Source organism: Malassezia vespertilionis, chromosome 3, assembly GCF_029542925.1.
Source record: "Malassezia vespertilionis chromosome 3, complete sequence".
Taxonomy (NCBI): Eukaryota; Fungi; Basidiomycota; class Malasseziomycetes; order Malasseziales; family Malasseziaceae; genus Malassezia; species Malassezia vespertilionis.
In genome coordinates this window covers 368,711-395,995 of record NC_079249.1, presented here as the reverse complement: position 1 = coordinate 395,995, position 27,285 = coordinate 368,711, and the positions used below count along the sequence as shown (strand labels likewise).

General features: G+C 58.4%; 18 protein-coding genes across 18 annotated transcripts; 10 read left to right on the top strand and 8 right to left on the bottom strand.

Moving 5' to 3' along the window:
* Positions 1-4: 4 nt before the first annotated feature.
* On the bottom strand, positions 5-2,116 carry GUF1 (Translation factor guf1 mitochondrial; the record flags this gene model as incomplete). The annotated part of the gene is made up of 5 exons (XM_056206523.1): positions 5-445; positions 471-1,567; positions 1,594-1,660; positions 1,686-1,951; positions 2,080-2,116. 5 exons carry the CDS (start codon positions 2,114-2,116, stop codon positions 5-7), a joined length of 1,908 nt encoding a protein of 635 aa, XP_056062498.1.
* An 82-nt stretch (positions 2,117-2,198) lies between these two features.
* On the bottom strand, positions 2,199-3,537 carry GLE2 (RNA export factor gle2; the record flags this gene model as incomplete). Its single annotated transcript, XM_056206522.1, has 2 exons — positions 2,199-3,391; positions 3,516-3,537. The coding sequence occupies 2 exons, from the start codon at positions 3,535-3,537 to the stop codon at positions 2,199-2,201; spliced, it is 1,215 nt and encodes a 404-aa protein (XP_056062497.1).
* Positions 3,538-4,042: 505 nt separating this feature from the next.
* On the top strand, positions 4,043-4,504 carry RPL24 (60S ribosomal protein L24; the record flags this gene model as incomplete). Its single annotated transcript, XM_056206521.1, has 1 exon — positions 4,043-4,504. The coding sequence occupies one exon, from the start codon at positions 4,043-4,045 to the stop codon at positions 4,502-4,504; it is 462 nt and encodes a 153-aa protein (XP_056062496.1).
* Positions 4,505-4,660: 156 nt separating this feature from the next.
* LCB2 (serine C-palmitoyltransferase) lies at positions 4,661-6,523 on the top strand (the record flags this gene model as incomplete). The annotated part of the gene is made up of 1 exon (XM_056206520.1): positions 4,661-6,523. One exon carries the CDS (start codon positions 4,661-4,663, stop codon positions 6,521-6,523), a length of 1,863 nt encoding a protein of 620 aa, XP_056062495.1.
* Positions 6,524-6,532: 9 nt separating this feature from the next.
* MSC7 (Meiotic Sister-Chromatid recombination aldehyde dehydrogenase) lies at positions 6,533-8,311 on the bottom strand (the record flags this gene model as incomplete). Its single annotated transcript, XM_056206519.1, has 1 exon — positions 6,533-8,311. The coding sequence occupies one exon, from the start codon at positions 8,309-8,311 to the stop codon at positions 6,533-6,535; it is 1,779 nt and encodes a 592-aa protein (XP_056062494.1).
* Positions 8,312-8,383: 72 nt separating this feature from the next.
* Positions 8,384-9,523, top strand: RRI1 (COP9 signalosome catalytic subunit rri1; the record flags this gene model as incomplete). Its single annotated transcript, XM_056206518.1, has 3 exons — positions 8,384-8,890; positions 8,916-9,397; positions 9,424-9,523. The coding sequence occupies 3 exons, from the start codon at positions 8,384-8,386 to the stop codon at positions 9,521-9,523; spliced, it is 1,089 nt and encodes a 362-aa protein (XP_056062493.1).
* Positions 9,524-9,580: 57 nt separating this feature from the next.
* CLB2 (G2/mitotic-specific cyclin) lies at positions 9,581-11,389 on the bottom strand (the record flags this gene model as incomplete). The annotated part of the gene is made up of 4 exons (XM_056206517.1): positions 9,581-11,098; positions 11,148-11,182; positions 11,279-11,307; positions 11,382-11,389. The coding sequence occupies 4 exons, from the start codon at positions 11,387-11,389 to the stop codon at positions 9,581-9,583; spliced, it is 1,590 nt and encodes a 529-aa protein (XP_056062492.1).
* Positions 11,390-11,835: 446 nt separating this feature from the next.
* Positions 11,836-12,693, top strand: MVES1_001675 (uncharacterized protein; the record flags this gene model as incomplete). Its single annotated transcript, XM_056206516.1, has 1 exon — positions 11,836-12,693. One exon carries the CDS (start codon positions 11,836-11,838, stop codon positions 12,691-12,693), a length of 858 nt encoding a protein of 285 aa, XP_056062491.1.
* Positions 12,694-12,758: 65 nt separating this feature from the next.
* MVES1_001674 (uncharacterized protein) lies at positions 12,759-13,798 on the bottom strand (the record flags this gene model as incomplete). Its single annotated transcript, XM_056206515.1, has 4 exons — positions 12,759-12,809; positions 12,867-13,575; positions 13,607-13,647; positions 13,679-13,798. The coding sequence occupies 4 exons, from the start codon at positions 13,796-13,798 to the stop codon at positions 12,759-12,761; spliced, it is 921 nt and encodes a 306-aa protein (XP_056062490.1).
* Positions 13,799-14,265: 467 nt separating this feature from the next.
* MVES1_001673 (uncharacterized protein) lies at positions 14,266-15,672 on the top strand (the record flags this gene model as incomplete). The annotated part of the gene is made up of 3 exons (XM_056206514.1): positions 14,266-15,037; positions 15,065-15,107; positions 15,159-15,672. The coding sequence occupies 3 exons, from the start codon at positions 14,266-14,268 to the stop codon at positions 15,670-15,672; spliced, it is 1,329 nt and encodes a 442-aa protein (XP_056062489.1).
* Positions 15,673-15,999: 327 nt separating this feature from the next.
* Positions 16,000-18,957, top strand: TOF1 (Topoisomerase 1-associated factor 1; the record flags this gene model as incomplete). Its single annotated transcript, XM_056206513.1, has 1 exon — positions 16,000-18,957. One exon carries the CDS (start codon positions 16,000-16,002, stop codon positions 18,955-18,957), a length of 2,958 nt encoding a protein of 985 aa, XP_056062488.1.
* Positions 18,958-18,962: 5 nt separating this feature from the next.
* Positions 18,963-19,682, bottom strand: MVES1_001671 (uncharacterized protein; the record flags this gene model as incomplete). The annotated part of the gene is made up of 1 exon (XM_056206512.1): positions 18,963-19,682. The coding sequence occupies one exon, from the start codon at positions 19,680-19,682 to the stop codon at positions 18,963-18,965; it is 720 nt and encodes a 239-aa protein (XP_056062487.1).
* Positions 19,683-19,741: 59 nt separating this feature from the next.
* On the top strand, positions 19,742-21,219 carry DBP5 (RNA helicase; the record flags this gene model as incomplete). Its single annotated transcript, XM_056206511.1, has 2 exons — positions 19,742-21,173; positions 21,200-21,219. The coding sequence occupies 2 exons, from the start codon at positions 19,742-19,744 to the stop codon at positions 21,217-21,219; spliced, it is 1,452 nt and encodes a 483-aa protein (XP_056062486.1).
* Positions 21,220-21,286: 67 nt separating this feature from the next.
* On the top strand, positions 21,287-23,269 carry MVES1_001669 (uncharacterized protein; the record flags this gene model as incomplete). The annotated part of the gene is made up of 2 exons (XM_056206510.1): positions 21,287-23,032; positions 23,060-23,269. The coding sequence occupies 2 exons, from the start codon at positions 21,287-21,289 to the stop codon at positions 23,267-23,269; spliced, it is 1,956 nt and encodes a 651-aa protein (XP_056062485.1).
* Positions 23,270-23,303: 34 nt separating this feature from the next.
* On the bottom strand, positions 23,304-23,636 carry MVES1_001668 (uncharacterized protein; the record flags this gene model as incomplete). The annotated part of the gene is made up of 1 exon (XM_056206509.1): positions 23,304-23,636. The coding sequence occupies one exon, from the start codon at positions 23,634-23,636 to the stop codon at positions 23,304-23,306; it is 333 nt and encodes a 110-aa protein (XP_056062484.1).
* Positions 23,637-23,704: 68 nt separating this feature from the next.
* MVES1_001667 (uncharacterized protein) lies at positions 23,705-25,501 on the top strand (the record flags this gene model as incomplete). Its single annotated transcript, XM_056206508.1, has 1 exon — positions 23,705-25,501. One exon carries the CDS (start codon positions 23,705-23,707, stop codon positions 25,499-25,501), a length of 1,797 nt encoding a protein of 598 aa, XP_056062483.1.
* Positions 25,502-25,542: 41 nt separating this feature from the next.
* Positions 25,543-25,823, bottom strand: MVES1_001666 (uncharacterized protein; the record flags this gene model as incomplete). Its single annotated transcript, XM_056206507.1, has 3 exons — positions 25,543-25,606; positions 25,633-25,768; positions 25,805-25,823. The coding sequence occupies 3 exons, from the start codon at positions 25,821-25,823 to the stop codon at positions 25,543-25,545; spliced, it is 219 nt and encodes a 72-aa protein (XP_056062482.1).
* A 102-nt stretch (positions 25,824-25,925) lies between these two features.
* MVES1_001665 (uncharacterized protein) lies at positions 25,926-27,248 on the top strand (the record flags this gene model as incomplete). Its single annotated transcript, XM_056206506.1, has 1 exon — positions 25,926-27,248. The coding sequence occupies one exon, from the start codon at positions 25,926-25,928 to the stop codon at positions 27,246-27,248; it is 1,323 nt and encodes a 440-aa protein (XP_056062481.1).
* Between the last annotated feature and the right edge of the window lie 37 nt (positions 27,249-27,285).

Sequence of the window (27,285 nt, the reverse complement as noted above, 5' to 3'; positions counted from 1 at the left end):
CTGTCTATTTCTTGCGCGTATCGAGGATCTTCACAAACACCTCTTGCGGCACACGCACCCTGCCCAGCGACATGGCCTTGAGCTTCTTCTTGCCCTCTTTTTGTTTATTTAGATGCTTGAGCTTGCGCTCATAATGCCCGCCGTACAGTCCTGCGGTGACGTCTTTGCGGTATGCACTCTGTGTCTCGCTCGCAAGCACTTTGCTGCCAGCACATGCCTGGATCTTGATCTCGAATTGCTGGCGCGGGATGGCGTCCTTGAGTTTCTTAACCCACATTCGCGCATACTGCACCGCCTTGGAGCGATGCAGTACGAGCTCCAAGGCGTCTACCGGCGCATTGGCCACGAGGAAACGCAGCTTGATCAGGTCAGATGACGCATAGTCGCCGTCCTCGTAGTCGAACGAGGCAAATCCAGAAGAGCGCGATTTGAGCTTGTCAAAGAACTGGGGTAAGTGGGGGGACACGTACGTCGGTTACGACTTCGGCTAGCGGAAGTTTGTACAGCATATGCACTTGCGTGGCGCCTGCATTGGAGAAGTCGATGTCGAGCTGTTCGCCGCGGTGCTCTGCACACAGCTCCATCATTGCGCCAGTGTATTCCTCGGGGCATACCAGCGAGCCGAGCACGGTCGGCTCTTGCATATCCGCAACGTGCGTTTTTCGCACAGACTCGTCGGGAAATTCGACGGGGTTGGAGCAGAGGACTTGCGCACCGTTTTTGTACGTGATGCGAAAGGGCACCGTGGGAGTCGTGACTATGATCTCGTGTCCGTACTCGTCCTCGAGCCTTTGGCGAAACACGTCCAGGTGCAGGGTGCCGAGGAAGCCGAGGCGGTAGCCCTGGCCAAGCGCCATCATGGATTCGCGCTGCATCGTGATGGAGCGGTCATTGATCGCAAGCCGCTGAATGGCGTCCTCGAGCTTGAGAAAGTCGGTCTTGGCGGTGGGAAAGATGCCGGCAAACACCGTCGGCACCGCGGGGCGGAACCCAGGCAGCGCCTCGATGCGTTCGCCAACGCGGTGGAAAGTGTCGCCGACGCTCGCTTCCTCCGTGTCTTTCATGTTGGTAATGATCCACCCAACCTGGCCTTTGCGCAACACCGGCGTGGAAATGGGGCCTGGATGGTGCACGCCAAGATCCAACACTTCGTACTTTTTGCCCGTGTGCATCGATGCAATGTGATCGCCTTTGCGTACGGCGCCATCCACAATGCTCGTCAGTGCAATCACGCCGCGGTACTTGTCGTACCAGCTGTCAAATACGAGCGCGCGTAGGCCGTGCAGGCCGCGCTGTTCTATCGCGCCGCCCTCGACGCCTAAAAGCGGCTGTGTGCGCGAAATTAGAGCGTGCAGCACCTTGTCGACGCCCTCTCCTGTTTTTGCACTCACCAGCAGCGGCGCATTCGCGGGATCGGCCATGTCGATGCCCAATATATCGCTCAGCTGCGCAACGCACCGCGCAGGGTTTGAGGCGGGCAAATCGACCTTGTTCAGCACGGGGATGATCTTTACGCCACACTGCTGTGCAATCTTGAATACGGAGATCGACTGTGCTTGGATTCCCTCTATACATGAGTAGGCGGCAACGTACGCGTGGCATCCACGACCAACAGAGCAGATTGGCACACCGAGAGGCTTCGGCGGACTTCGTAGGCAAACTGGGTGAGGACTGTAAATACGTACATCGACATGACCTGGAGTATCAATCAAGTTGAGCAGGATCGGTTTGGTATCGGTGCGGTTGGGATCTTTGTACAGCATGCTCACTGCCTGCGACTTGACTGTGATGCCGCGCTCGCGCTCGACTTTGAGTTTATCGAGAACCTGCTTGTTGCTTCCGTCACTGGGAATGGTCTGGGTATGCTCCAGCAGGCGGTCGGCAAGCGTTGATTTGCCGTGGTCGATATGCGCAATGATGGAAAAGGAGCGCGTCTCAAGCGTATCGTACGCTGTGGACGCACTGCGAACGCATCGCTGTGTACTGCTCTGTGGCTCGTTATAATGCGCAGACGTACATGGAATAAACACACAGGGCGCAAGCATAGTGGCCCATATACTACAGAGTGTGTGCGCTTACGCAGCACAGTGCGGACAGCACCTGCAGCACCGCGCATGGACAATGGAGCAGCGTTTTGCGCAAGTGTGGAGCCGTTGCTTCTACAGGTGGAGGTCTGCATCGATACAGCGCGCGCACGACTACGTCTTTTGCGGCCGCTTCTTGATATCTTCCGGGTTGACCGGGTGGATAAATACGTGTGACTCGCTCGTGGCGCTCTGGTAGCCTTTGTGCCAGTCGTAGCCAAGTGCATACGCAAAAATAGACGCGTCTGCATTAAAGGCAATTGCAGTGAGTGGCAAGCGATTCGGATTCGTCTTGAACACTTCTTTTGGCGCCATAGGTGTGCCTTTGTTCTCAAACGTCTTGAGACGCGTGCGGCTGGCCTTGCACCAGAAACTGATGGACCCGTCACCGCCACCCGTCGCAAACGTGCCTTGCGAATTAAACTTGATACAGTTGACAGGGAATAGATGTGTCTCATTGCGCGGCACGTCGGAGTGGTCGGCATTCGCGCGTCGGTGGCACCGGAAGGCAAACTTTTTTACCTTTCCGTCTTTTGGGTCCGGCGGGTCATGGAAATAGTGCACGGCGACACGGCCCTCGGTACCGCCCAATGCGAATCCGTCCCCGTCGGGGAGCGCGGCGAGGCACCTCGTTTGGTATTTCAGCGGGCTGAGCTGGTCGACAACTTGCGGCGCTGTACCTGTCGCCTCGTTCATCTGGAACGCCATAATCTTGCGCTCGGCCATTGCGACGATGATGACAGGGCCAATGACATCCATAGCGTATACGCGTTCCGGAAGATCGATCGAGGTGACCAGCGTGGGCTGCGGCTCAATCTTCCACACCTTGACAGTCTTGTCCCAGCTGCCGGTCACCAGCGCACCGCCTAGTGCGGCCATCCATCGCACACATCGAATTGTATCGTTGTGCTGCGCAACGACGGAAGTCTGGTTTGTATTCAGGTCAAAGCAGCGTGCCATCTTGTCCGCGCCGCCGGAAATGACCTTGGTGCCTTCAGCGTTGAAGCACACGTCCATGACCGGTGCTTCGTGGTTATATTGCTGCCATGGCTGTACAGGCTGTGCATTTGTCTTGTCGATGCGGTAAATGCGTACGTACGTGTCCCAGCTCGAAACCGCGAGTACGTCGGCGGTAGGCGAAAAGGCTAGCGCCGAGACGGTATCGGTGGCTCCAGGCAACACCTCAATATCCTGCTCGCCAGAAACCTTTGCGGCTGACGTGGCGGCAGGTGTGATGGACGGGGCGCCACGATTTCCCCATCCACCACTGCTTGTGTTTTGAAAAAAGGACAGTTTGTAAGGCGGCGCTGGGAGAAGCACACTAGCAAGCGAGCGCCGTCCGTGCGACGCCCCGGCCACGCGGACCGGCGGAGATTTGCGAAAATAATATGCTCCACTTAATGTCACGTGTTCTGATATAGTTTTGCTTACCTTGACCGCGTTTGGCTTCCATACCTCTACCCTCTTCAAGGTATTCATCAAGGTATGTGTGTTGGCGCTGCCGTAGCGCGGTATTGCGGCGCGTATTGTGTGAGCATGTGCTGACCGGTGTGCCGCTGTGTTGGCTTTGTTTTGCAGATGAAGGTCGAGATTTGCTCGTTCTCGAACAATAAGATCTATCCGTACGTATACGTGGCGAGTCGCAATGTGAGCATTGCGACGCGCGCTTGGGAGAGCGAGTGCTGACACTGCATAGCGGTCATGGTATGACCTTCGTCAGGGGTGACAGCAAGGTGTGTAGCTGACGTTTGCGTGTGCAGTGCCAGAGTGGCGGGCGTAGTGTAGGAGGATGGCGGCGTGTCTGGAGAGGCGGTGGGACAAGAATTTCCATTTGCAGGACTGCGTGAGGCTCTGCGAGGACTGTGCAGGACAGAATGTGTGGAGCATTGTCTTCTATATGACTGACAGCATATGCCATCACATTCTGTGTATGCCATGTACTCCACAGTTTCATCGACATGGCCCGTATCGCCTCCTTTTTCGTCGATCCACTGCCCTGCTCTGTACATGCAACGCTGCCGCATGCAGTACTAACAATTCAGGTATTCCGTTTTGGCACCTCCAAGGCCAAGTCGCTGTTTATGCAGCGCAAGAACCCCCGCAAGATTGCCTGGACCCAACTCTACCGTAAGATGCACAAGAAGGGTGTCAGCGAGGAGGTCGCCAAGAAGCGCTCTCGCCGCACCGTCAAGCACCAGCGCGGTGTTGTCGGCGCGAGCATTGACGCGATCAACGCCCGCCGTAACCAGAAGCCCGAGGTGCGTGAGGCGAACCGCAAGGAGCAGCTCGCCAAGTCCAAAGAGTCCAAGAAGGAGCGCGCGGCTGAGCGCAAGGCCAACCGTGCCGCTGCTGGCACCGGCTCTCAGATCAACCGCCAACAAGCAAAGGGCAGCTCTCGGGGTGGTAGCCTCAAGGCGTAAACGTCTACACACTGTAGTCATGTGCACTCTACGTAGCTTGCACTAGTTTTTCGCTGCAGCACCAGCGTCGGTCCCAACCCAAGGGACAGTACCGTTGGTTCGGCCGAGACATAAAGAGCCTTGGGGTGCAGCGCAAGACCCATTGCTTTAGACGGGATGTCTGCAGAGAATGGCGCGCCGGACCAGTCGTCCATTGGCGCCTTAGTCGCGGAGTCGAAGCTGCAGCATTCAGAATTCGGCCACTGCAGTAATCCGGTCTACCGCTGGCGCTCGAGCTACGATGAAGACAAACCGTTTACGAACGAAAACGACAGCCCGAGCTACACGACCGTGCTTTCCACCTACATTTGCTACATTGCACTGATCATTATGGGTCACATTGCCGACTATTTTGGCAAGCGGTTCTACAAAAAAGATTTTATCAATTTGCGCGAACGGGACGGGTATGCGGCGCTCAACTCCGACTTTGACAGCTTCTTTACCCGGCGTCTCAAAGTGCGTCTTGACTACTGCTTTGATCGCCCTGTGACCGGTGTGTGTGGCCGCACGGTGATTACGTTGGACCGCGGAACGAAGGACTTTGGCCACTCGTACCAGCTTACCGGCGGAAAAACGCGTGCACTCAACGTCAGTGCATACAACTACCTTGGCTTTGCCCAGTCCCATGGCGAGTGTGCAGACGCCGTAGACAAAGGCCTAAATCTCTATGGGATCTCTAGCGGTGGAACACGCCTTGGTGGTGGCTACCTGGACCTGCAAAAACAGGCGGAACAACTGGTCGCACGTTTCCTCCGCGTCGACGATGCCATGCTCGTCAGCATGGGCTACGCGACAAACTCGACTACAATTCCCGCTGTTGCGGGCCCCGGCACATTGATCATCTCTGACGAGCTGAACCACACCTCGCTGCGTGCCGGTGTGCGCATTAGCGGCGCGAGTATCCGTACATACAAGCACGCAGACCTCTCTGGCCTTGAGGAGCTGCTGCGCGAGAGCATTAGCCAAGGCCAGCCGCGCTCGCACCGCCCCTGGAAAAAGATTTTGCTTCTTGTTGAGGGTCTCTACTCGATGGAAGGCACGATTGTCAACCTGCCGAAAGTTATCGAGCTCGCCAAGCGCTACAAAGTGTACCTCTATGTCGACGAAGCCCACTCGATCGGGGCGCTCGGTCCCCAAGGCGGCGGTGTGTGTGATTACTTTGGCATTAACCGTGACCTGGTCGATATTCACATGGGCACGTTTACCAAGTCGTTTGGCGCTGTGGGTGGCTACATTGCCGGGCGCAAGGAACTAATCGACCGCATTCGCATGAAAAACCACGCAAACGTATACGCAGAGACCATGTCGCCGCCGGTCCTGGTGCAGATTATCGCGACGATTGCCGCCATCATGCGCGTAGGCCAAAGTCAGGAGACCATGGCGCTCATGCCCCGCTGGATGAGCTTTAGCGCTGACTTTTTGGCCGGCGTCGAGGGCCAGCACCGGCTTGAGCGGCTCGCATTCAATGCGCGGTACCTGAACCACGGCCTCCGAAAGCTTGGCTTCATCGTCTGGGGCAGCCGCGATTCGCCTGTCGTCCCGCTCCTCCTCTTCCAGCCCGGCAAGATGAATGCATTCAGTGTCGCGATGCTCAACCGCCACATGGCGCTCCCCCCCTCTGTCCGCTGGGAGGCGGAGGACAAAGACTGGAACGGGGCGACGCTTGAGCACTCCAATGTGCACGTTAGCAACGAACGCGGCGAAAAAGTGCTGCCTCGCCGTCCGCCGATTGTCGTCGTCGTCGTGGCATACCCTGCAACACCACTCATTTCCTCGCGCGTGCGTTTCTGCGTGAGTGCATCGCATACCAAGCAAGATATTGACGACGTGCTCCTTGCATGTGACGAGATTGGCAATGCGCTTGCGCTCAAGTATTCCAGTGGCGGCCCTGGCGGCTGCTGGTCGCTCGAAAAAGTCATTTCGCACCCGCTCGAACTGGTCTCTTGGAACGGGACCGATTTTTTCCCGGAACCAGCGTGATACATACCATTATAGACTAGCTTGCACAATACCAACCAGTCCTTTTACACGCTCTCCCACACTCCCGAATGCCAAACGCACGAGGCTGCGCAAAAACGCCCAGCTTTTTTGCGTGTTGCGAACAGGATAGTCGACAACAGGCGGAATGCTCGTCTGCACGATCCCAAATGCAAGGTCCTCTGTGATGGCTTTCGGCTGTGTAAGGCCCAAGAGGCCCTCGGGGCCGGCAAATCGGCCGTAGCCGCTGTCTTTGCACCCGCCGAACGGCAGGCCTTGGTTGAGGTACGAGATACCGAAATCATTGATGTTGACCATGCCGCACTGGAGTGCGTTGGCAACGTCCATGCATGCCGCACGGCGCGGTCCAAACACGGACGCGCCAAGACCATATGGGACGCCGTTGGCGAGCGCAATCGCTTCCTCGCGCGTGTCGAAGCGCATCACGAGAAAAATCGGCGCAAACGCTTCCTCTTGCGCGATCCGCATCCAAGGAGCTACATGGCTCAGCAGGGTCGGCGCAAAGTAGTGGCCAAGCGGCCAGGTTTCATGGCGGATGCGGCGCCCCCCGACGTGCAAAGTGGCGCCTTGGGCGACGGCTTCCTCGACGAGCGCTTCGAGGTGTGCGAAGCGCGCATCGGAGATCATCGCGCCACAGTCTATGGCATCCTCGTTGCATGTGCTGAGTGTTCCAAACCGCGTCTCATCGAGCGCGCTTCCGCAGCGCAATGCGGCGATCCGCGGGAGGATCGCGTCGAGGAGCTTGCTTTCCAAGGCGCTGTGCACAAGAAAACGCTCGATCCCGATACAGTTCTGGCCCATCGCCTGGAAGCACGAGCGCATCAACATGGAAGAAAAAAAAGCAATGTCTGTGCCTTCCAAGATCACAGCTGGGTCCTTTCCCCCGAGCTCCAGCGTGGTGGCGGTGAGCTGCGGCGCTGCTGCCGCGGCGACTTTGCGTCCGACGGCGTCGCTGCCGATAAATGTGATGTGCGCGAGGCGCGGATCGCGTGTGAGCAGCGCTGCATCGTCTGGCGTGCACACGACAAGCTGCACAAGCTCGGGCGCATGGCCACACGCACGCAGGCACCGGCGCACCGCATCCAAGACCAGGTGCGACGACCATGCCACGTGCTCGGAGGCTTTGATCACGATGGCGTTCCCCGCAAACAGCGCGCTGATGACTGGCCCCAGCATGTTGTGCACGGGATAGTTCCACGAGACGCACGCCGCGACCACGCCGAGTGGCTCGTGTACCACCGTGCTCCGTTTGTGCGCCATGAGAAGATTGCCCGACCGCGTCTCGGTGCGCAGCACGCGCTCGCCGTGCTGGATTGTCCACGCAAGTTTGGAGCATGTAGTCAGCAGCTCGCCGAATGCAGCATCGATCATTGTCTTGCCTGTATCGCGGCACGCAACGCGTACGACGCTTTCCATGTCGTGCATGAGCCATGCTTGCATCGTGCGCAGCACCTCGCGGCGCTCCCGCCATGTAGAGCGCCTCCATACAGCTTGGGCCTCAGCGGCACGCCCGATTTTGTCCGAAATCGTGGACGGCGTGTCTGCCGGGAATGCGCCAAGTATGTAGCCAGTTGCTGGATCGTAGCAGTGGACGGTGCCGTTCTCAAACAGCAGCGCATTCGCGTCACGGAACGTGCCTTTCCAGCCGGGTGCGGCAGGCGGAGCATCAAGCGGCGCAATTGGGACGCTGCGCTCGCGGCGAGCCCACAAGAGGTACGCGCCAGCAACAGCGCCAAGCGTGCCGCCCACGGCGAGCCACGATGCTTCCATGTGGAGGGGCAACAGGCCAGGACGGCAAATGGGCCCATTTGGTCTCATGGCTCGCACGTGCCTTTCTCTACCATGGCCAGTGCGGAGACTGCGCGGCGCACGTTTGAAGTGCTGAACGACGTAATATCGTTGGACGACGAGGCGCGCGAAATCTATGAGTACGACCCCCAAGCATACCAGGACATGCTGCGGCATGCGCCATGGCGCAGCGACGCGACGTTTTTTCGGCGTGTGCGTATTTCCGTCGTCGCGCTCATGAAAATGGTCCTGCATGCGCGTGCAGGCGGAAACCTGGAAGTGATGGGTCTCATGCAAGGCGCCGTACGGCCAGAGTCGCATTCCTTCTACATAATGGATGCATTTGCACTGCCCGTACACGGCACGGAAACGCGAGTCAATGCACAAAACGAGGCGTACGAGTACATGGTATCCTACATGGAGGGGTGTAACCGAGTATCCCTGCCGCAGAACGCCGTCGGATGGTACCATTCACACCCCGGCTACCGCTGCTGGCTTTCGGGAATTGATGTACAGACGCAGGAGACGAATCAGCAGCAGGATCCATTTGTCGCGGTAGTCGTACGTACATGCAGCGCTCACACAGATCGACCCCCGCCATACCATGACCATGGGCCGCGTCGACATCGGCGCATTCCGCACATATCCACGCGACTACCGGGCAGAGCACGGCAGCAATGCGGAGCGCACAAGTCTCCCGGCCGGCAAGGTGGCCGACTACGGCGCGCATGCAGACAAGTATTATGCGCTGGACGTGCAGCTCTTTACGACAAAAGCCATGCGCCCTGTATTTGAGCTGCTCTGGAACGAGTACTGGGCGTCGACGCTGGAAACCAGCCCGTCGCTGCTGCAGCGGTCGCTTGACGTGCAGCAGACGGCGATGCTGGTCGAGCGTTTGCGCGCGTCGGCAGCTGGGATTGCAGGCGCTGGCATGCTTCCTGGCAGCAGCCAGTTTGCACACACGGCGCGCAATGCACCGAGCGCGCAAGGCAGCGAGGTAGAGCAGCTTGTGGAGAAACTGCAGCGCCGCAGGCTGAAGCAGCCGCTTGCGCAGATTGCACAGGACGCGTACGTATTCAGTTGACTGACCGCAGCGACCAGCAAGCGGCCAATGCACGGCACGAATGCCTGCGTGAGGTGGTCAAAAGTGCGCTTTTCGGCACCGCCAAGCCAGCATGGCCCCAAGGGACGTAGATCGAGGGAAAAAAGTACATCCAAGATTGATGCTATACGGGTAACTAAGGTTCATAACTAAGCCGCGTCAGACGCCGGCGACACGGAGCGGGACACGCTTCCTAGTGGCAGCACAGCGGGGCGAGGATGGCCATGGCGCTCGTAGAGATCCACACGGAGCATGTCGAGCGAGTGCTTCTCTCCGCACTCGTCGGTCCACTTTCCAAGCGCAACGTCGTTCTCGGTGACGACCGCATTCGGAAAGCTGCTCTTTGCCCATTCCATGACGTAGGCACTCGCGCGCATAAACTTTTTGCTGCTGTACTTCTTGTAAAAGTGTCGGTGGGCTGGGGGGCGCAGGATATAGTCGAGCATAATCTCAGCAGTACCCAGCAGCTCGCTCTCGGCGTACGTCGAGTAGTGCACCAAAGTCGGAGTCCACTCGCCGCGTTCCAGCACCTCGCGCGCCATCCAAACCGCTGCAGCAGCACACAAGGAGGGGGGGTGGTCCAGGAGTCGGTAGTCGACGAGCGCAATCTCCATAAAGTACTTGGCCACCGTGCGTGTCTGGATATCATAATTATCGGCTTTGGAAATGCGGCGCAAAAAGTTCATGGGCGACGCGTAGCTCAGGTCAAAGCTGAGTACTTTGAGCATGTAGCGCTCCGCGCGGAGGATCTCTTCGTCCGTGTACCCGCCGTCGGCAATGTACAGGAAATTCTGGATCGAGGGGCACAGTACCTCTTCGTACTTGGCGGCGATAAACAGCGAAGTGACGCCGACTAACTGGAGCTTGGAGAGCGAGATGGTGCGCAGGCTCAGGAAGCGGTCCACAATATTCAGTGCAAGAAACAGCGTCTCGGGGAGGAGTCGGAACTTGTTGTGCGTCTCAATCAGCCAGTCCGCGAGTACGCCACGCAGATGCCAGTTCAGATCGCGCTGCATGTGCATGTATTCGCCGTTGGGCATACACCGCAGCTCGACCTCGCGCATGTACGCGAAAACCTCCTCGACGTACTCAGAGACCATGAGCGGATCATCCATGTCGTCCTTGTCCAAATCTTCCCATCCAGCGTCTTTTGGCACAGTGCTTTCCACGACTTTGACGCGTTTCGCTTCGCGCGGCTCGGCATGCTCCGCCGGGCCGGGCTCGGCAGATGTTTGTGTCCCACGCGGCGTATCGATTGCCATGGCTTCTGGCACGTCGGGCTTGGCACGCAGTGTGCGGCGCACCGTCGGTGGCCGCGCTGGCAGATGCGAGGCGGGGCGCGCCGCCGGCACAGCCAGACGCGGGCGGCTGTGGACTTTGGTGTCCTTGGCATCGGCCTTTTTCTCGTCGGGCTTGCCGACAAGATGAGTGCTGCGCACACGGTTGGCATTAGTCAGGTCGCCCAGTGCAGCGCGTTTCCTCGTACCAAGCACGCCAGGTGCGCTGGGGCGCGTAGACTCGGCTCCCGAGAGCGACTTGTCGTTGGCAAGCGCATCTTTCGACGCACCGGCATGCGGCGCACCGGAGCGTGCAGGGCGATACGCATGTGCATTCTCGTCCGTCTTGGACGCAGCGTTGCGCGCGCGCAGAGGGGCTCGCCGTACAGGCTGCGGTTAGCATCAATGTTTTTAGCTGGGGACCACCCGCGATACGTACCAAGTTGGAAGACATATCCCGCAATACTTCCTCGACTATCCACGTCGCACTTGAATAGCACAAGGTTCGTCAACGGAAGGAGGTAGCGTTGTTGAGATAGCGGGACTGCGCAAAGCAAGAGGTAACCACACCAAAGCTCGCTTTCCCACGCACGCGTTTGCTGCTCGCCGGACGGTACGCAGAACAACACTTAGAACCTAGTGTGGGTTTTCCGTGCAGCCGCGCATCAGCGACTGGCCCATCGCCACGTGGTTGACGCACGCGGCGAGCAGCGGTCCAACCAAGCGGTCCAGCTTTATCGGCCGAGTGGCGCCTAACATCTAGCGCAGGGCACGGGTGGCAGAGAATTGCCCGCAAGCGCGGCCGATTGTGCTGGTGTGTTTTTTTACCCTGCAGGATTTGGCTGCACCGCGCCATATTCTATGCGCATTGCGCAGAAAACGAAAAAGAGCGCGCGCGGGAAAGTGGCCGGCGCGCGTAAACGCCGACGCTGCAATATAGCGCACCCCTCCGGTGCGGAGCGAGGAGCAAGAGCAGGAACTGCGAGGAGCGCTGCGACTACTGGACGCTAATGTACATAGGCGTGCCATATCGTACCGCAACGAATCCGCCACTGCCCATAGCGCCCCGCCGCCGCCAGACGATCCCACGCATCCAGACTTGATCACGTGCCTTGTCTTCTTCCCGTATGAGCACAGGCCCCAGCCGTGGCGCCGCGGCAGGCACGACGCCGCGTCGTGGACGCCCGCCACTTTCGTCGTATCCCACTGCGGCAGGGATCAGCCGCGCCGCAAACTGTGGACCTGGACAAGACACGGATTCGAGCAGCGATCTTCGCAAGGCCAAAGCGCCGCGTCTCAACCCTGGACCACCGCGTCGGCGCGGGCGTCCGCCGCGCAATGCAGCGCCGATTCCTGTGTCTTCTCATCCCCAGCGTACGCCGCCCATTGAATGGATGGCCAGCACACCTGCGTCATTTGCAGCGGAAGGCGCACCATCGGACGAGCGGCCACCCGCACTCGTTTTCCAATGTGTAGGATGCTCGGCAGCTGTCGGTGACTCGTTTTCCTGGATCACTGCACAGCGAACCATGGCTCTGATTGTGCTTGGGGCTGCTACGGACAAGGTAGCGCTTGTCGAGCCGATCATTACCAGCAGCGAGCCAGGCCCTTGCATGGGAAGTACGTACAGCGTATTGCAATGCACACAGTGTGCACAGCAGCTTGGGCGCAAGTACCACAACGCACCGCAGGCAATGGACGCACTACGAGAGGCATTTAGCTTTCACGTCGACGCGCTGATCGTGTACCAGTTAGGGAACGCGACTCAATCTGGGCACACCACCATTTCTGCACGCACACGCAAGCCAGAGGAGCGCGTGGCAGAGACGCGCAGCACACAGACACCTGCGGAGCCTTTGTCGGATTCAGACGTAGAAAAGATCAAGACGATGCTCATGGTGCTGGGCGAGCGGATTATGCGCGTCGAGGAGCGTTTGGATATGCAGCCCAAAGGCGCGCCCGATTTAGATGACAGCTTTGCGTAACTGCTTGTCTAACGCATATTCTATCTCGCACGATGCGTGGATGTGGTATCGGGATGTCTATTCGTTTAACGCGCCAGGTACCTGGCATACAAATCGTCCACAAGACTCGCGTCCTTCTGCAGTTCGAACCATACCCGTTAGTACATACACATTCGGACCGCGCAAATACGTACGTAGAGCAAGGATACCAAGGCATGCACAAATTCGTCGCGCTGCAGCGTCTCATCTCTGGGTACGCGCTCTTCCAGCCGCGCACCATTGAGCAGGCGCGCGAGCCTCGAGTGTGCGTCTGCGTCTGCGTCTGCATCTGCGCCCGCATCCGCATCCGAGTGCGGTGCTGCATCCTCTTCCTTGCTGTGCGGCGCTTGGCCGGCAAACAAGTCGTCGAAATTGATCGATGCACCTCTCTGTTCCACCGTCAATGTTTCGGCCACGGGCGGAGTGCTGGAGTCATTCGCTTGCACACTGCTGGCTTCTGCCAAAGCAGCGGGTGCAGCGTCGCGGAAAAGTGCATTGAGAATCGAAGCGCCCGTGCGCTCAGACTCTGTGAATACATGCGCCTGCCCGTTTTGCTTCTGCGGCACGTGCGCCGCGCCAAAGAGTGCATCGATATCGATCGGTCCCGGCGCAGGCTCTTTCGGCGGATACGGCGCTTTCTGCAGATCGAGGATCATCTTGCCAAACTGCTCGAGCTGCGACGGCTCAAAAATCCAGATCCCGTAAATGTCGCCCTCGTCCGCAGCGCCAGCCGTATCGCTTTCGGGCCGGTAAATGATGAACTCGTTTGTAAGCTCAATATCGTCTTCCGGCGTAACGCCCACAACAAAGTTCTCCGGCCCATTCCGATTAAACACCTGTAATACATAGTATGGTGCCACATCCCTGCAATAAGAAAGTACTTGCACACACGTACCGCCGGTATAAAAACAAAGGGCCTTCGGTCCCTGTCTTGGTCTAGCCGTTAGCTCTGTCCAATGCTACTAACCCAGTCTTTTTCGTAGCTGTACAGCACAGCAAACGATGCTACGCCCAATATTTGTGCAGCATGAGGGTCTGTGCGCCGCAACACACGCGTGTTCAGATCCAGCCGTGCATCTAAATCCATGGCCGCGTCGCTAGGGTTGGTCCGTGAACTGAAGCAGCGTGTAATACAAAATACCCTCTTAGGCCTTGCGCTGGCTTACGCGACAAAGTGGATTTAAGCGTGGCGTATTTGCCGCAGCGTGTGTGGTATGACAGCGTCCCATTGTGCTAATATACTATAATTAGACACGGGGTAATTATGATTGGGTCCATCTTTCGCTGCAGCGGGCGATTACCAGGGTTTTGGCGTGGCGGTAATTTTGAGCTTATCCGCTTGTCCATTTGGGCCAATGGTGGTGAAAAGTGCTATCTAAATTTAAAGCATGCTGATCAATGCAGTGGGGGTGGGCAGGCAAACCCCAAACTCGCTTGTGGCTCGCCATATTCCGCGGGCATTCCTGTTGCGCGCCAGCCGACCGGCATCGGTGGCTGACACTGCCGGGTGACTGCCTCCCTTTGTCTCGATCGTCTAGCACGAAGCCGACTGGGATGAGTGCCTACGCCGCCAAGCACAAGTACAACAACTTTCCATTTAGTGCTGGTAACATGCCCAGAAGTGCAATATACAACCAGCAAACCGCCATTACCCCGCTATCGAATCCTGTTTGTATGGATGCAAATACGTTGCTGGAAGAAAATAGCTGGGGTCAGCAGAACAATTTTACTGAGAAGCAACCTCTTGGCTGGGTATGGCCAGGACAGGAGCAGGGGCCATTTTCAATGCCCACACAAATACCATCGCTAGAACAAAGGATTGCAAACCGAGATGGCGTAGCAATTCCCTTCTCCAATGGACTTGTGGGGATACAGTCGATGAGTGCGCCTGTGCCGGAATACCTCGCGACGCACGTTTTGCCCCGCCAACAAATGATGCAATTGTCGCCTTCTGCACCGATTGAGCAAACACAGCAAGTCGGCCACACTCCATGGACGCCGTCCCCTAATATGCAAGCCTCTACCGATTGCCAAAATGCAGAGTTCCCCATGACCCATACGTACGACCGTGGCGGTACACCAGAGATGACAGCGGGCCGATTGCGGCGTAACAATTCCGACGGCACAGAAATTTCCGACATTGCCCTGGAGCTGGACGACATCCCGCATTCGGATGGGGATGTCCCGGAGGAGCAACCTACGCAAGGGCAAATGCAGATACCGTTTGAGGTCAAGCGTCTCATGGAGCGGCGCCGGAGACGCCGCGAATCTCACAATGCGGTCGAGCGGCGTAGACGCGACAACATCAACAGCCAAATTACCGAATGTATGTCGCTATACTTATTGACCCTAGTGGCGACACTGCTTCCCGAGACGATGCTGGTAGATGCGCTTTCGTACGTGACCAGCTGTATTTAACCTAGATCCTCGCTGCAAGGCGGTAATAGTGGCTCCTGGACGTTTGGGCCGGATACTGCGCAGAAAGCGGCGAAGAACCGTGAACAGCTCGCTACGTGGTGCCAAACTAACATGGGCTATGACGAGCAGGACAGTTCAGAAAATGCGCAAGATCCGCGCGAGCCCATCCCGGCCAGCTCGTGCTTGCGCATATCGTCCATGAAGCCGTACGCAGCATCGCTCGCGCCTGTGAATTTCGATAACCCGGCACTTGCAGCTGCACAGGCGAAACCAAACAAAGGGATCATACTGCGGAAGAGTGTTGAGTACATTCGGCAGCTCCAGCAATTTCTCGATATTCAGATGCAACGAAATCGCATGCTGGAAACAGAGCTGCGCACCGTATACAGACAGCAAGACAAGACGCGCGATAGAGCGACAGTCGTCCCACCCGTTTTGCTAACCGACGCATATTTGAGCGAGGGCAGTTCGCATTCTGCCCTCGGCAAGGACCGCACTGTAATTAAGCAAGAAGCGGAGGCGTGCCCTGTGCAGACCCCGTAAGGTGAAGTGTAAATGTAAATCTGCATTTGACTAAAACGATGTAATTAAAATTTCTGGGCGTGCCTGCGACGACCCAGAAGGTTTGTAGTGTGAAATGCTTACGACACACCGTATCGCATTGCTTATCCTTTTACTAGGCACGCTTGGGCTGCTGCTCGGTGTGGGGCACCTCCACAGAGAACGCACATTTTTGCATCGCATGCATGCCTCCACAAGTACGCGCTGACCGCCAGTGGGATGCACACCTCCACTGTTAACCTTTTACACACACCTCCACACCTCCACACCTCCACGCACGCCGCGCGCGACGCGTCGTGCTTCTTCCCTATGGATTTTGACGACGGGGAGGCAATCGAGGACTTATTCGCCTCTGACGTCGAATCAATCGACAGCGATGCGAGTGAATCATTGGCAGCTTCAGCACATGAGGACACGGAAGTTGAGGCCGATGAGCGCCGCGAAATGCTGCGCGCTCCCGTCCTCTCCATCTGTGCTGCACTCGGGGGCTACGAGGATATAGAGCGCGATGGACGCGTCGAGCAAGTATACCGTCTTGGAGACGACTGCCTTGAATGTCTGCGCGACCTACGCCGTTTGTGGCGCCAAGACGATACGGATAGCAGCCGCACGATTGCGCGTGTCTTTGCCGAGCTCGGCACGCTGCACAACGACCTAATCCCCATTCTCTTGCATACAGCCGGCTTTGGCGAGAAAGAAGACAAGATAGCACTTGCGTGTACTGACCTCATCACCGCGCTTACCTGGCCGATCGATTTCGCCGCAGAGGTGCGCGACGTTGCGATGCGCGAAGACGACGACGACGTGCTCACGAGCCTAATGGATATACAGCACGCGCAGCGCGAGTACAAAGCATCGGTGCTTCGTGTGCATGCCAAAGAGCCGCGCCTCGTGCAGCGCAACACCATTTGTTGCGTAATGCGCCACGTCATGCTCCCGTCCCTGGCCAAGACGCGTGCCGAGCGAAATGAGCGCGACGTTGGCGTCATTGGCATGTGTCTGCACCTTTTCCGCAACCTGCTTGCGATTGATGATCCAGTCGTTCATCCACGCGCAAGCATGGGCGTGCTGGCGAACGCGACGCTGCAAAGCGTGCTTGTAGAGCAGCTACAAGCCGAGCATGTACTCGCCACGCTCATGATGCTGGCGAGTAATGCAGATACCAAAGAATACGAGGCCTGGACTCCGGTCGTTGCCGACTGCGTATACCAGGTATTGGTAGGCGGTGATCTTTCCCAGGTTGCCGCGCCGATCCACCAGCAGGGCCCAAGAGCCACATCCGCACTTGCTGCATCCCTCGCTCGCGAATCGCGCGCCGAACGGCACCATATCATGCGCACAGGCACCTCGCGCCACTCGCGCTTTGGCACCTCGCTCCAGTTTATCGGTCCCGACGGCCACAAGCACAATGCGCTGAAGCAAACGGCCATCACCAAGCCCACGGCGCAGCTCGAGCAAGCTGCGACCGACAAGATGAAGCGCCGCATCTCGCGCATGCGCCCAGCCACCGAGCGCGGTGCCCATGCGCGGCGCACCGCGTGGACCGAGCCTGCGCGCGCGATTTTGCAGTCCTGGGCCGACAAGATGCTCGGCGACGGGGTGTATATGACGCTGCAGCAAGCCTATCTACGCGATATCCACGCAGAGCGAGAGCGCGTCGGCGATCTTGATACTGCACGCTGCAAATCCATGCAGCTTGCCACCTTCTTCCTCGACTATTTCCTTGCGCACGAGGACAGAGCGGCGTGGCCGTTTGCCTTGGTCGGTGCGTGGCTCGAGCCGTGGGCATTTCGCCTTGCGCGAGCGCGCGCTGCAATATCGTGTGAGGCCAAGCAGTGGCTCGAGTTTGTCGTGAGTGTGCGGCTCTGGACTGCACTGCTGCGTCTCTTGGAGGCGCTGTGCCACGGAGACGAAGCCGAGCGTGTGGCTGCCGACGAACTGCAACAGACGCTGTACTACGACAGCGAGATGCTTGACACGAGTTTGCTTGTGATGCACGCGTACAGTGCACAGAGTTTTGCGTGCCTGGAAGCCGTGCTGGACTTTGCGTATACGATGCCGCGCCTCTTGCAGCACCATGCCGCCAGCCACGAATGCATGTTTGTCAACAAGCGTCGTGACGAAGGAGCCAAGGAGGAGCGCGTATTCCGCTTCCAGACATTCCAGCGTGCGATGGCGACTATGCGCATGGCGCATGTATGCACACAGTATCTCGTTCGCTGGGCCGATTCTACACAGCCGCAGACCATGCTCCCAAAGCTAGCCAGTGTCACCCACCGACTTGTCGTCAAAGCTGAGCGGCCGTACATTTTTTTTAGTGCCAAAGAGCGGTCTCCATGGTTACGCCTCTTGCATGGAACTACACTGCCGCCGCTCCAGGACTGTGATGCAGCCGTGGCTGCGAATCTGCACAAACTCGCGGCGTACATGGAACGCAAGTTTACCAAGCTTGCTCCCGAAGCACAGCGTGCGTTCGACGAGAACAAGCGCCCTACAAAGCCCAAGGCGGACAAGATTCCCGCAGATATAATGGTGCGCGAAGGCTTGGAGCACTGCGAAGAAGTAGGCATTGCGATGGGGCTCTTGGCCGAGCAGCACAAACTCCCAGCAGTCATGTGGGTCAAGTTTGCGCTGGAATTCGCTGGTGCGGAACGCAGCGCGCTGCTGGCGAGCGTGCCGGGCGATATAGACGAGCTATATGCGTTTCCGCCTAAGGATGTACAGGCGCAGTTTGTCGAACATGTGCTGCGCCCTGACAGTGTGGATATGCAGAAAGATGCGACGCGGCATCCTGCGCTCAAGCTCCTCTGCCGCCTGGTCGGCCTCGAGTGTGTGCCGAGCGGCGAGATGCTGGAATGGCGCGTGCCGACATCCATGGCGCCTCGCGCACTGCAGCGCGAGGTGCGGATTATGGACCAGTACCTTGCGCAGCCAATGTTGGTAGAGGGCGAGCTGAGCGATTTGGTGCACAAGGCGCGTGTGCAGCGCAACGACGCGGTGTGCGGCACACGGGACCAAGGGTCAAGCAAGAAACGCAAGCGTGAAACATCGAGGCGTGGTCCAAAGATGCCCGAATGGATCGACAACGAGTTTATCGAAGATAGCGAAGAAGAGTTTGCTCTGGGCGAAGCGCATGCCAGCTCGCACAGTTCTTCTCCGCCACGCCTGTTTGCCCGTGAAGAGCATATCTCTCCGCATACTTCTCCATCGCCAGCGCCAGAAAATAGCAAGGCAGATTTGTTTTTACTGGATTCCGACGTAGAGTAATACAACTATTTTTGCTGCTTGGCAAAGAAACTCGTGAGGCTTGGCTGGGCCTTTTTTGGTTTGGGTTTGGACGCGGCTTTATCGCTCTCTGCCAACTCGTCCTCAGAGTACGATTCGTACTCCTCGACGTCCTGTGTAACTGTGTATCCACGCTCGTTCTTGACCTTGACTTTGCGCACAACCTTGCGTTTCTTGCGCACACGTCCAGTGCCTTGGGCTTTGGGAGCGGGCGCAGGCGCGGACGCGGCTTGCTCTGTGCGCGGCGTTTCCAAAACGCTTGGCACAGACGCAGAGACGACGCGGCATGGCGCTGCGCCTGGCGGACCATTGCGCTGGACTATACGCGTATTTGTAAGGATTCCAAGCGTGCCATTGTGCCGTTGCGGCGCGTCGGGCTCGTACATGACCTGCTTTACCGCCGACGCAAGCAGCGGCGCGTCGTACTTGGCGTGGGGTTGCACTGCATACATCTGGTACTGTGCATTGGTATACTTGGCAAGGCATGCGTCGAGTGCGTCTTTGCCTACCAGCTCGATACACTCCGTATCGGCGCTGCGCCCAGTGACCATGTAAATTGCATACAGCGTAGTGTGCTGGTCGTAGAAAGTTTGCAGTGCGCTCCTTGCCGCATCGACGTGAATGCCAAGCGCGCGACTGAGAATTTTGTACGTCACTGCACCCTTATCGTGCAAGACGCGCGCGACCAAAAAGTCGCGTTCCGCCATCGTGGCGCAAGCAATGTGGAGTTGCCAGCGGCGTGGAAAAAAAGCCACTACTTCCCACCATGGCCGATGCGTCGAAAAGTACGTGTAGCATGCAACTCACGCCAGCGGTCGAGTCCCTCTCTTCGCGATTGGGTGGTATTTTGAAAGACGCATTCCAGGAAGATGCGGACGAGGATGAGCTCCCGGGAGGCAACCCGCCGCCCAAGGCCGATCCGCAAGCCGAAGCGCCCGCGGATTCCAAAGCACAAGACTCGCTCACAGAGCCAAGCTATGACGTGCAAGTTACGCTCGCAGACCAGCAGGCAGATCCCAACTCGCCGCTGTACTCTGTCAAGTCGTTTGACGAGCTTGGCCTACACGAAGATCTGCTGAAAGGCATCTACTCGATGAAATTCACCAAACCGTCCAAGATCCAGGAGCGTGCGCTCCCCTTGCTTTTGCAAAATCCGCCGCGCAATATGATCGGCCAGTCACAGTCGGGTACGGGCAAGACTGCTGCGTTTGCGCTTACTATGCTTTCGCGCATCGATTTCAGTGTAGACAAGCCGCAAGCGATTGCACTTGCGCCTTCGCGCGAGCTTGCACGCCAGATTATGGACGTCGTGCAGACCATGGGCAGGTTTACGCCTGTCAAAACTGCGTTTGCGATTCCCGATGCAATCAAGCGCGGCGAGAAAGTGCATGCACACCTGATCGTCGGCACCCCCGGCAAGACGTTTGACCTGATCAAGACCCGTGCGCTGGACCCGTCTGCGGTGAAAGTGTTTGTGCTGGACGAGGCAGATAATATGCTAGACCAACAAGGTCTTGGAGAGCAGAGTATTCGTGTAAAAAACACCATGCCCAAGACATGCCAGGTCGTGCTCTTCAGCGCAACGTTTCCCGAGCACGTACGCGCTTTTGCGATGAAGTTTGCCCCTAGCGCAAACGAGATCCGCTTGAAGCAGGAAGAGCTGAGTGTAGAGAGCATCAAGCAGTTTTACATGGACTGCAACACGGAAGAGCACAAGTATGATGTCTTGGTCGAGCTCTACAGCCTGCTCACGATCGGGCAGAGCATTATTTTCTGTGCCAAGCGCGAAACGGCGGATCGGATAGCGCGGCGCATGACGGACGAAGGCCACCGTGTCGACTCGCTCCACGGCAAGCTCGACAATGCGGAGCGCGACAGGACCATTGATAGTTTCCGCTCGGGCCGCAGCAAGGTTTTGATCGCCACCAACGTGATTGCGCGTGGGATTGACATCCAGCAAGTAACGCTGGTCATCAATTACGACCTTCCACTTACCCAGGCGGGCGAGCCCGACTCGGAGACTTACTTGCACCGTATTGGGCGTACTGGGCGCTTTGGCCGCCGCGGCGTCTCGATCAACTTTGTCTACAACGCCGAGTCGAAGCGCCAGATGGAGGCGATCGAGCAAGCACTGCACTGTCCAATTGTGCGTGTGCAAACCGAGGACGTGGAGGCTATGGAGTCTACGATCAAGGAGGGTACGTTTCGCGGTGGCTCACAGCAGCGCTCAAAGGCCACGCCTAGTACACACATAGTCATGCTTAGTAATCACTGTACGTGGCTCCCCTGCGCGTTGCTTTTCCACCTCTGCATGGCTCGCGATGCCGGCGCACACATGCATGGCGATGTCTCGCTGCTCTCCATGTCGGCGGACGATAGCGAAGACGTTGCAAACGTATCTGCTGCGCTTGCACCGATTCCCGAGTCGACGCGGGCGCAGTTACAGCGCTGGATTCTCTCCATTGCGCTCGTCAACTTTGACCTGGAGCTCGGCCCAGACGTAGAATGCATGTACCCCGCCCTGGATATCAGCAAGGAAGAAAAGGATAACATCGCGTTTAGCGCGTTTCCCGACACGACGGTCTTCAGCGACGGCAGTTTGGTGTTTTCATGGCGTGTGCGCGAAGTACCGCTGGGCGCGTCGAGCGCAATGCCGCCGCGCATTCCCGACATGACAGAGCCCAAGGTGCAGGAAACGGGTCCGCTGCGGCGCGTATCACTGCGCCACTCGGCGCGCCAAATCACCCGGTCATTTCTCGGGGCTTCTTACGAGCTGGAAAGCGTGCCGGCGAACCGTCCGCCGACGTCCGGCAGTCGGTCGACCAGCTACATGTACGGCTACACCTTCTTTCTCCAGAAACGCGATCCGCTTTTGCGGCGCGGCTACTTTCAAAAGTCGCTGGTGCTGCTGAGCCACCTGCCGTACGTCGCACTCTTTGGCGAAATGGCTGCGCGCGTCGGCCCCGTCTTTTTTGAGCATGGCCTGCCGGTGCTCGAGTCGCTCGTGCAAGAGATTGCGCAGTGGGCGGCGCCGAGTCCTGGAGCGATGCTCTCGCTCCCGTGCATAGGCAGCCTCCTTTCTGCCACCCTCCCGCATGGGAACGAGGCGCAGAATGGCGACTGGGCGAGCACGCATGGGGCGCCGATCCTTGCTTCTGTGCCGTCGACGCCGCTTCCTGTGGTATTCCAGCAGCTCGTCCCTGATTTGTGGCTTGTATGGGAGTGCATGCTGCTTGCCGACCCCATCCTAGTCGTTGGCCGCGATCCACGCTCGGTGAGCGAGGCTGTATGGCACATGCTGGACCTGATCCGACCTGTGGCATGTGCTGGCGACTACCGGCCCTACTTTCACATCCACGACTACGATTTCCGCGCGCTGGTTTCACGGAACAAGCCGCAAGCGGGAACCGTGCTGGGCGTTACGAATCCCTTTTTCCTGCAGACCTGTGCCCACTGGCCGCATGTGCTACAGCTAGGGTACGAGGCGTGCAATGTCCCGCCGAAATCCGCGCGGCGCGGCACTGTGGGCGCCTTGGCGCCTTCCTTTACATCCAAGCGCAAGCGCCACGTCAGCAAGGACCGTGGTTTGCTGAGCGAGGTGCTTGCGCTCGCAGCCAAGCCCGACGGGCATGGCAAGGCAAATGTACTCTTGCGGCGCTACTTTGCGGATCTCACCGAGCGGTTTCTCGCTCCGCTCAACCGGTACATGGCCTCGCTCATTCCCGCGCACTTTGATCTGTCCTCGCCCGCAGAGCCGCCGCGGATCAAGCCGTTTCATAACGCCGACTTTCTTGCGTCGCTAAAGACGCACAGCACGCCGCTCAAAATGCGCCAACGCTCGCTCTCGACGAATGCATCGCTGCGGCATGCCCTTTACGCCGACTTTCTACAGTGCCCCAACTTTTCTCTCTGGCTCCAGGCGCGCATCCACGCCGCACAAGAAGAACAGCGGCAGCGGAGGCTAGCGGCGCTGTGTACGGGCGACGTCGACGCCTTTGCGCGCGCACACTCCACTGCCGAGTGCACGGACCTTTACGTACGGCTTTTTGGGGAATTGGTATGTATGGAATGGTGCTTATGACAGCGTACGGTGCATACACAGCTAACACAGCCCGTGCAGACGCCGGGGCGCCGCTGGCGGACCGAGGGCGGCGTGCTGAAGCCCACGGGCACGGACGCGCGTGCATTGGAGACACGACGTGCCCAGTTAAAAGCGCAGCTCGAGAAGCTCCAATCCGCCATGCCTGCAGAGCTGCGCGCCGAGCTGGACGCACAGCACGGCAGTGCAGACTAAAATGCGTGCTGTAGTCAACATACCCAGCATAGATCTACATTCTGGGTGCCAGGAGACGGCGCAGCATGCGTGCAGTGCGCCCTCCACTCACCACCGCACTCTTCTCCAGTCTGTTTAGCCGCACGCGGGACATGGCCGAGTTCAGGTGCTGTTTATTCGCGTGCCCATGCTTGAATTTGGTAAGCGGCGCCGCGCCTTTGCCCGTTCCGGTCATGGGAAAGAAGCGTTTCTTGGCGCCAGAGTGCGTTTTCAGTTTCGTGTTTACCTTGGCAGGCCGCGGCGCCACACCGAGCGCCGCCGAGCTGCTAAATGTGCGTAGCGGCGCGCGGAACAGCGCACCCCGCGTCAGTGCGCCGAAAAACGGCATGGTGGCAGAGGATATAGTGCACGTGACCTTTCCCAACATCGACTGAGCGTGTCTGAAACGCACTACGTATGTCGGAGCGCAGCGTACGGGATGCGTATGCATCCCTGCAACATGTGTACGTCGAGCACAAAGAGCAAGTGCGCGCGCTGCGCAACTCAGTGGTGGAAGGAGTGTCACGCGAGCTGCTCGCGACGACCGAGTGCTCGGAAGCCGCGCTCAATGCCGCGCGTGCATTTTTAAACGACGACACACTTGTCTTCCGCTTCCTCCGGCGCGCCAAGTTTGACGATGTCAAGGCACGCAAAGCACTCTACAAGACAGTGCAATGGCGGATCGAAGGCAACATTGACAGCCTGCCTGCGGGCATGCTGCACTCGACATACATGAGCGATTCGGCGAATGGCATCCCCCTTTTATGGCTTCACTCGCGTTTCCGCGACAAGCTGGGGCGCCCCGCACTGTTTTTGCGCTTGCAGCATGTGGAAGCGATGCCAAATGGACTGCATGAACTCAAATCGACCATCATTGCCGCGTTCGACGTGATTCGACGCTACTTGCGCCACGTAAATCGGCGCTCGACGCGGAATGCGACACATGTCCTACAGAGTGTCATGCTGCTTGATGTGTCCGAAGTCGGCATATCGAGCTTGGAGCTGGATATGTTGCCTTTCCTGCGCGACCTGCTGAAAAACCACTACCCTGGCACGTTCGGCACGATTTATGTACAAAACTACAGCTGGATCCAAGCGGGCGTGTGGCGAATGCTAAAGCCGCTCCTCCCCCCGAAACTGCTTGCGCGCCTTGTTTTTATCGAGCCCAAGGAACTGCTCCAGTGCTTTGAACACGGACTGCCGCGCGCGCTCGGCGGCACGCTGCAAGTTCCCATCGCGCCCGACTCGAGCGATGTGCTGAACTACTATGCGCGCTCGATTGCATGGCGCGGCGATCAGGTGCGCGACGAGCCCAAACCGCCGAGTCTGAGCATTCGCGCGATCGACTATGAGAGCATCTATGACGTCATGTCCCGCGCAGGCTCGCCGTACACAGCGCACGCAATGACGCCCATGCAAAGCATGCCAGGCACGCCGCGCTCGCGTGCGATTTCGCCAATGCTTGCGCCACGCACGGGCCTTGACACGGTACCGACGATGACACTCGACGTGCATGGGCAGAGCAGTGCCTTGGTCCAATGGTTTTCTACGTGGATGGGACGTGCGCAAGCGCCAGAAGGCCAACAGGCACAGACGCCTCTCCAAACGCCGCGCTTGGAGATTCCTCAGCCGTCGTTTTCCCCACAAGCACCGCGCAGCACAGACGGCCTTGCGCCGCCCACGCCAGAGGCGGCAGATGGCTCCCAGCCGACCGACGACAATCCTGTGACGCGGTACCTTTCGTGGCGCGCGCACAAGTATGCGCAAATGGACGGGCACGTATCCCCCTACAATATCGAGAACCCATACTTTGGCTACCCCGCCGCGTACGTCGACGAGGAAGAGCCAGAGGTCGAGGCAAGCACGACGACGAGCGTGGTAAATACAGACAGCGCGCGGCAGTCGGGTCTTTCGCGCCAGCTCCGTGTGCGGCGCAGGAAACGCGATTTGCTGCGCACGCTCACGTACTTATTCATGCTGCGCCTCCTGCACATCTACCGCCAAATCAAACGCGGCGCTTTCGTGCTGCTATGGACTGTGTTTGGCATTCCTACACGCTTATCGAGCACCAAGCGCGGCGCAAAACACACCCAAAAGCGGTGGCACAAAATACGCATGCGCATCGTGCTCCTAGTTCTCATCATGGCTGTATCACAGGCGGCTCGGCTGGGCCCCTCTTTTTGGATATCGCGGCGCAGGCGCGTCGCGCAGTAATGGCAAATTCAATAGATTCAATCTACGTGCATGCAAAGCGCTTACTTTTTCACTTCCTCATGCTGCGCCTCGGCAATAAACTGCTTGATAAAACCCTCCTCGTCGCTGGGGTCAGTGGTGCTGGCACGTACGGAGAAGACGCAGTGATGGGCGCAGGTGCCTTTGTCTGCGCTTTGGCGTCGCCGCCCTTGCGCGTCGCGAGGTATGCGCCGCCGCCGATCGCGCTAAAAATGCCGATCACGAGGTATTCGCTGGGGACGGCCTTGCCTGGACATTAGCACTACGCACACCGATCGCACGCACCGGCAATGTTGTATGACATGGTATAGTGGAAACAGCAGCGCCCCCGACGGCTCCCGAGCGCTGTCATTCGGCCGAGCGGCGGCCTCGGCGCGCACGCGCTGTTGGTTGTTGCTGCGCGACAATGAGCGGCGCATGCGGCCAAGACAATCGCGACGAGGGGGGGACATGGGGCCCTAAAAACAATGCAGGGGAAAACGCGCGGCTGAAGCTACAGGGCGGTGCGTTGGACGCCAACGATGCAATGGCGCTGCCTGAAACGCCCAGTACGCGCAAGGCATCGCTGCTAGGCGACACCATGCGGCCTGCACAAAGTACGCCTGCGCCGCGGAGCGGGCATGCGCCGCCGCGCTCTCTGCGGCGCAGCCGTTTACTGTATATTTCATCGGATGACCAGAGCTCTACGTGTGATGTGCCTTCTTCTCCTGTGCGTACCAACGAAATTGCGCAGTACCAGGTCGAGGAGCTGGTCGCTGCAGCGGCCAATCCTGCGTCGTGGTCGGCGAAGGAGCATGGGGGAACATATTTGCATACGGCGATGCTGCATGGGATCGCTGGCAAGGAGCGCTGCTGCATGGAGCTGCGCGAGGCACTCGCTGCCGAAGAGGCGCACCTGCTCGCGCTCCGCAACGCTTGGCAGCGTATTGCCACGCATAGCTCCGCAATGGTGCCAAGTGCACCAAGTGCGTATGCATTTGCGCGGCGCTCTGCGCCGCGCTCTAACGGTACACCATTTTCTCCGTCGAGCATCCAGGCGCAAAGAACCGAGACGCAGAGCAAGCCTGCGCCGCCATCTCCGCGCAAATCACCTCAAAAATGGGCAGCAACATTGGCGCAGAGCAACGCATGGCCGAACCTGACAAAACTGCCGCAGCAGCTGCATGCACTGGTGGATACGTTTGCGCCGATCGAGACTCCTGCCAAGGCGATGCCACGCAACGAGCACGACCTTCTCGGCTCGCCTACCGCCCGGAATGTAGCGCAGGCGCTTGGAGCGCAAGCGGAGGAGGAGGACGTTACATTATCGGGCATGGGGCAGCCGTCGTCCTTGCTGCTAGACTCGCGGCGCTCGTCGCAGAGCCTGTTGAAGGCACATATACCCCCGCAAAGCGAAGACGAAATACCCCCTACCCCGCCGCCCAAGGATGTGGATTTGGGCGAGAGCGCGCTGAGCGAAAAGCTGGTTTTTGGCTGGAACGTGTTCTCCAAGCGCGTCGTGGAAACGACCAACAGTTTGGCCGATCGCGCGTTTCATGTCCAGGAAAGTTTGGACAGTGCAACGCCCTTGCACGACTACCCAGGCGCGTCTCCCACAAAAGGCGGAAGCATGCTGGGCAGCCGCTCCATGACGCGGCAGGCGCTTGAGGAGAAGACTCTCGCGCACAACACTACTACCGAGGCGGCCGAAAAAGAGCATGTATATATACGACAGATACTTCGCAAGTGACAATATGTCAATATTTTTAAGGCAGGCAGTGCCATGC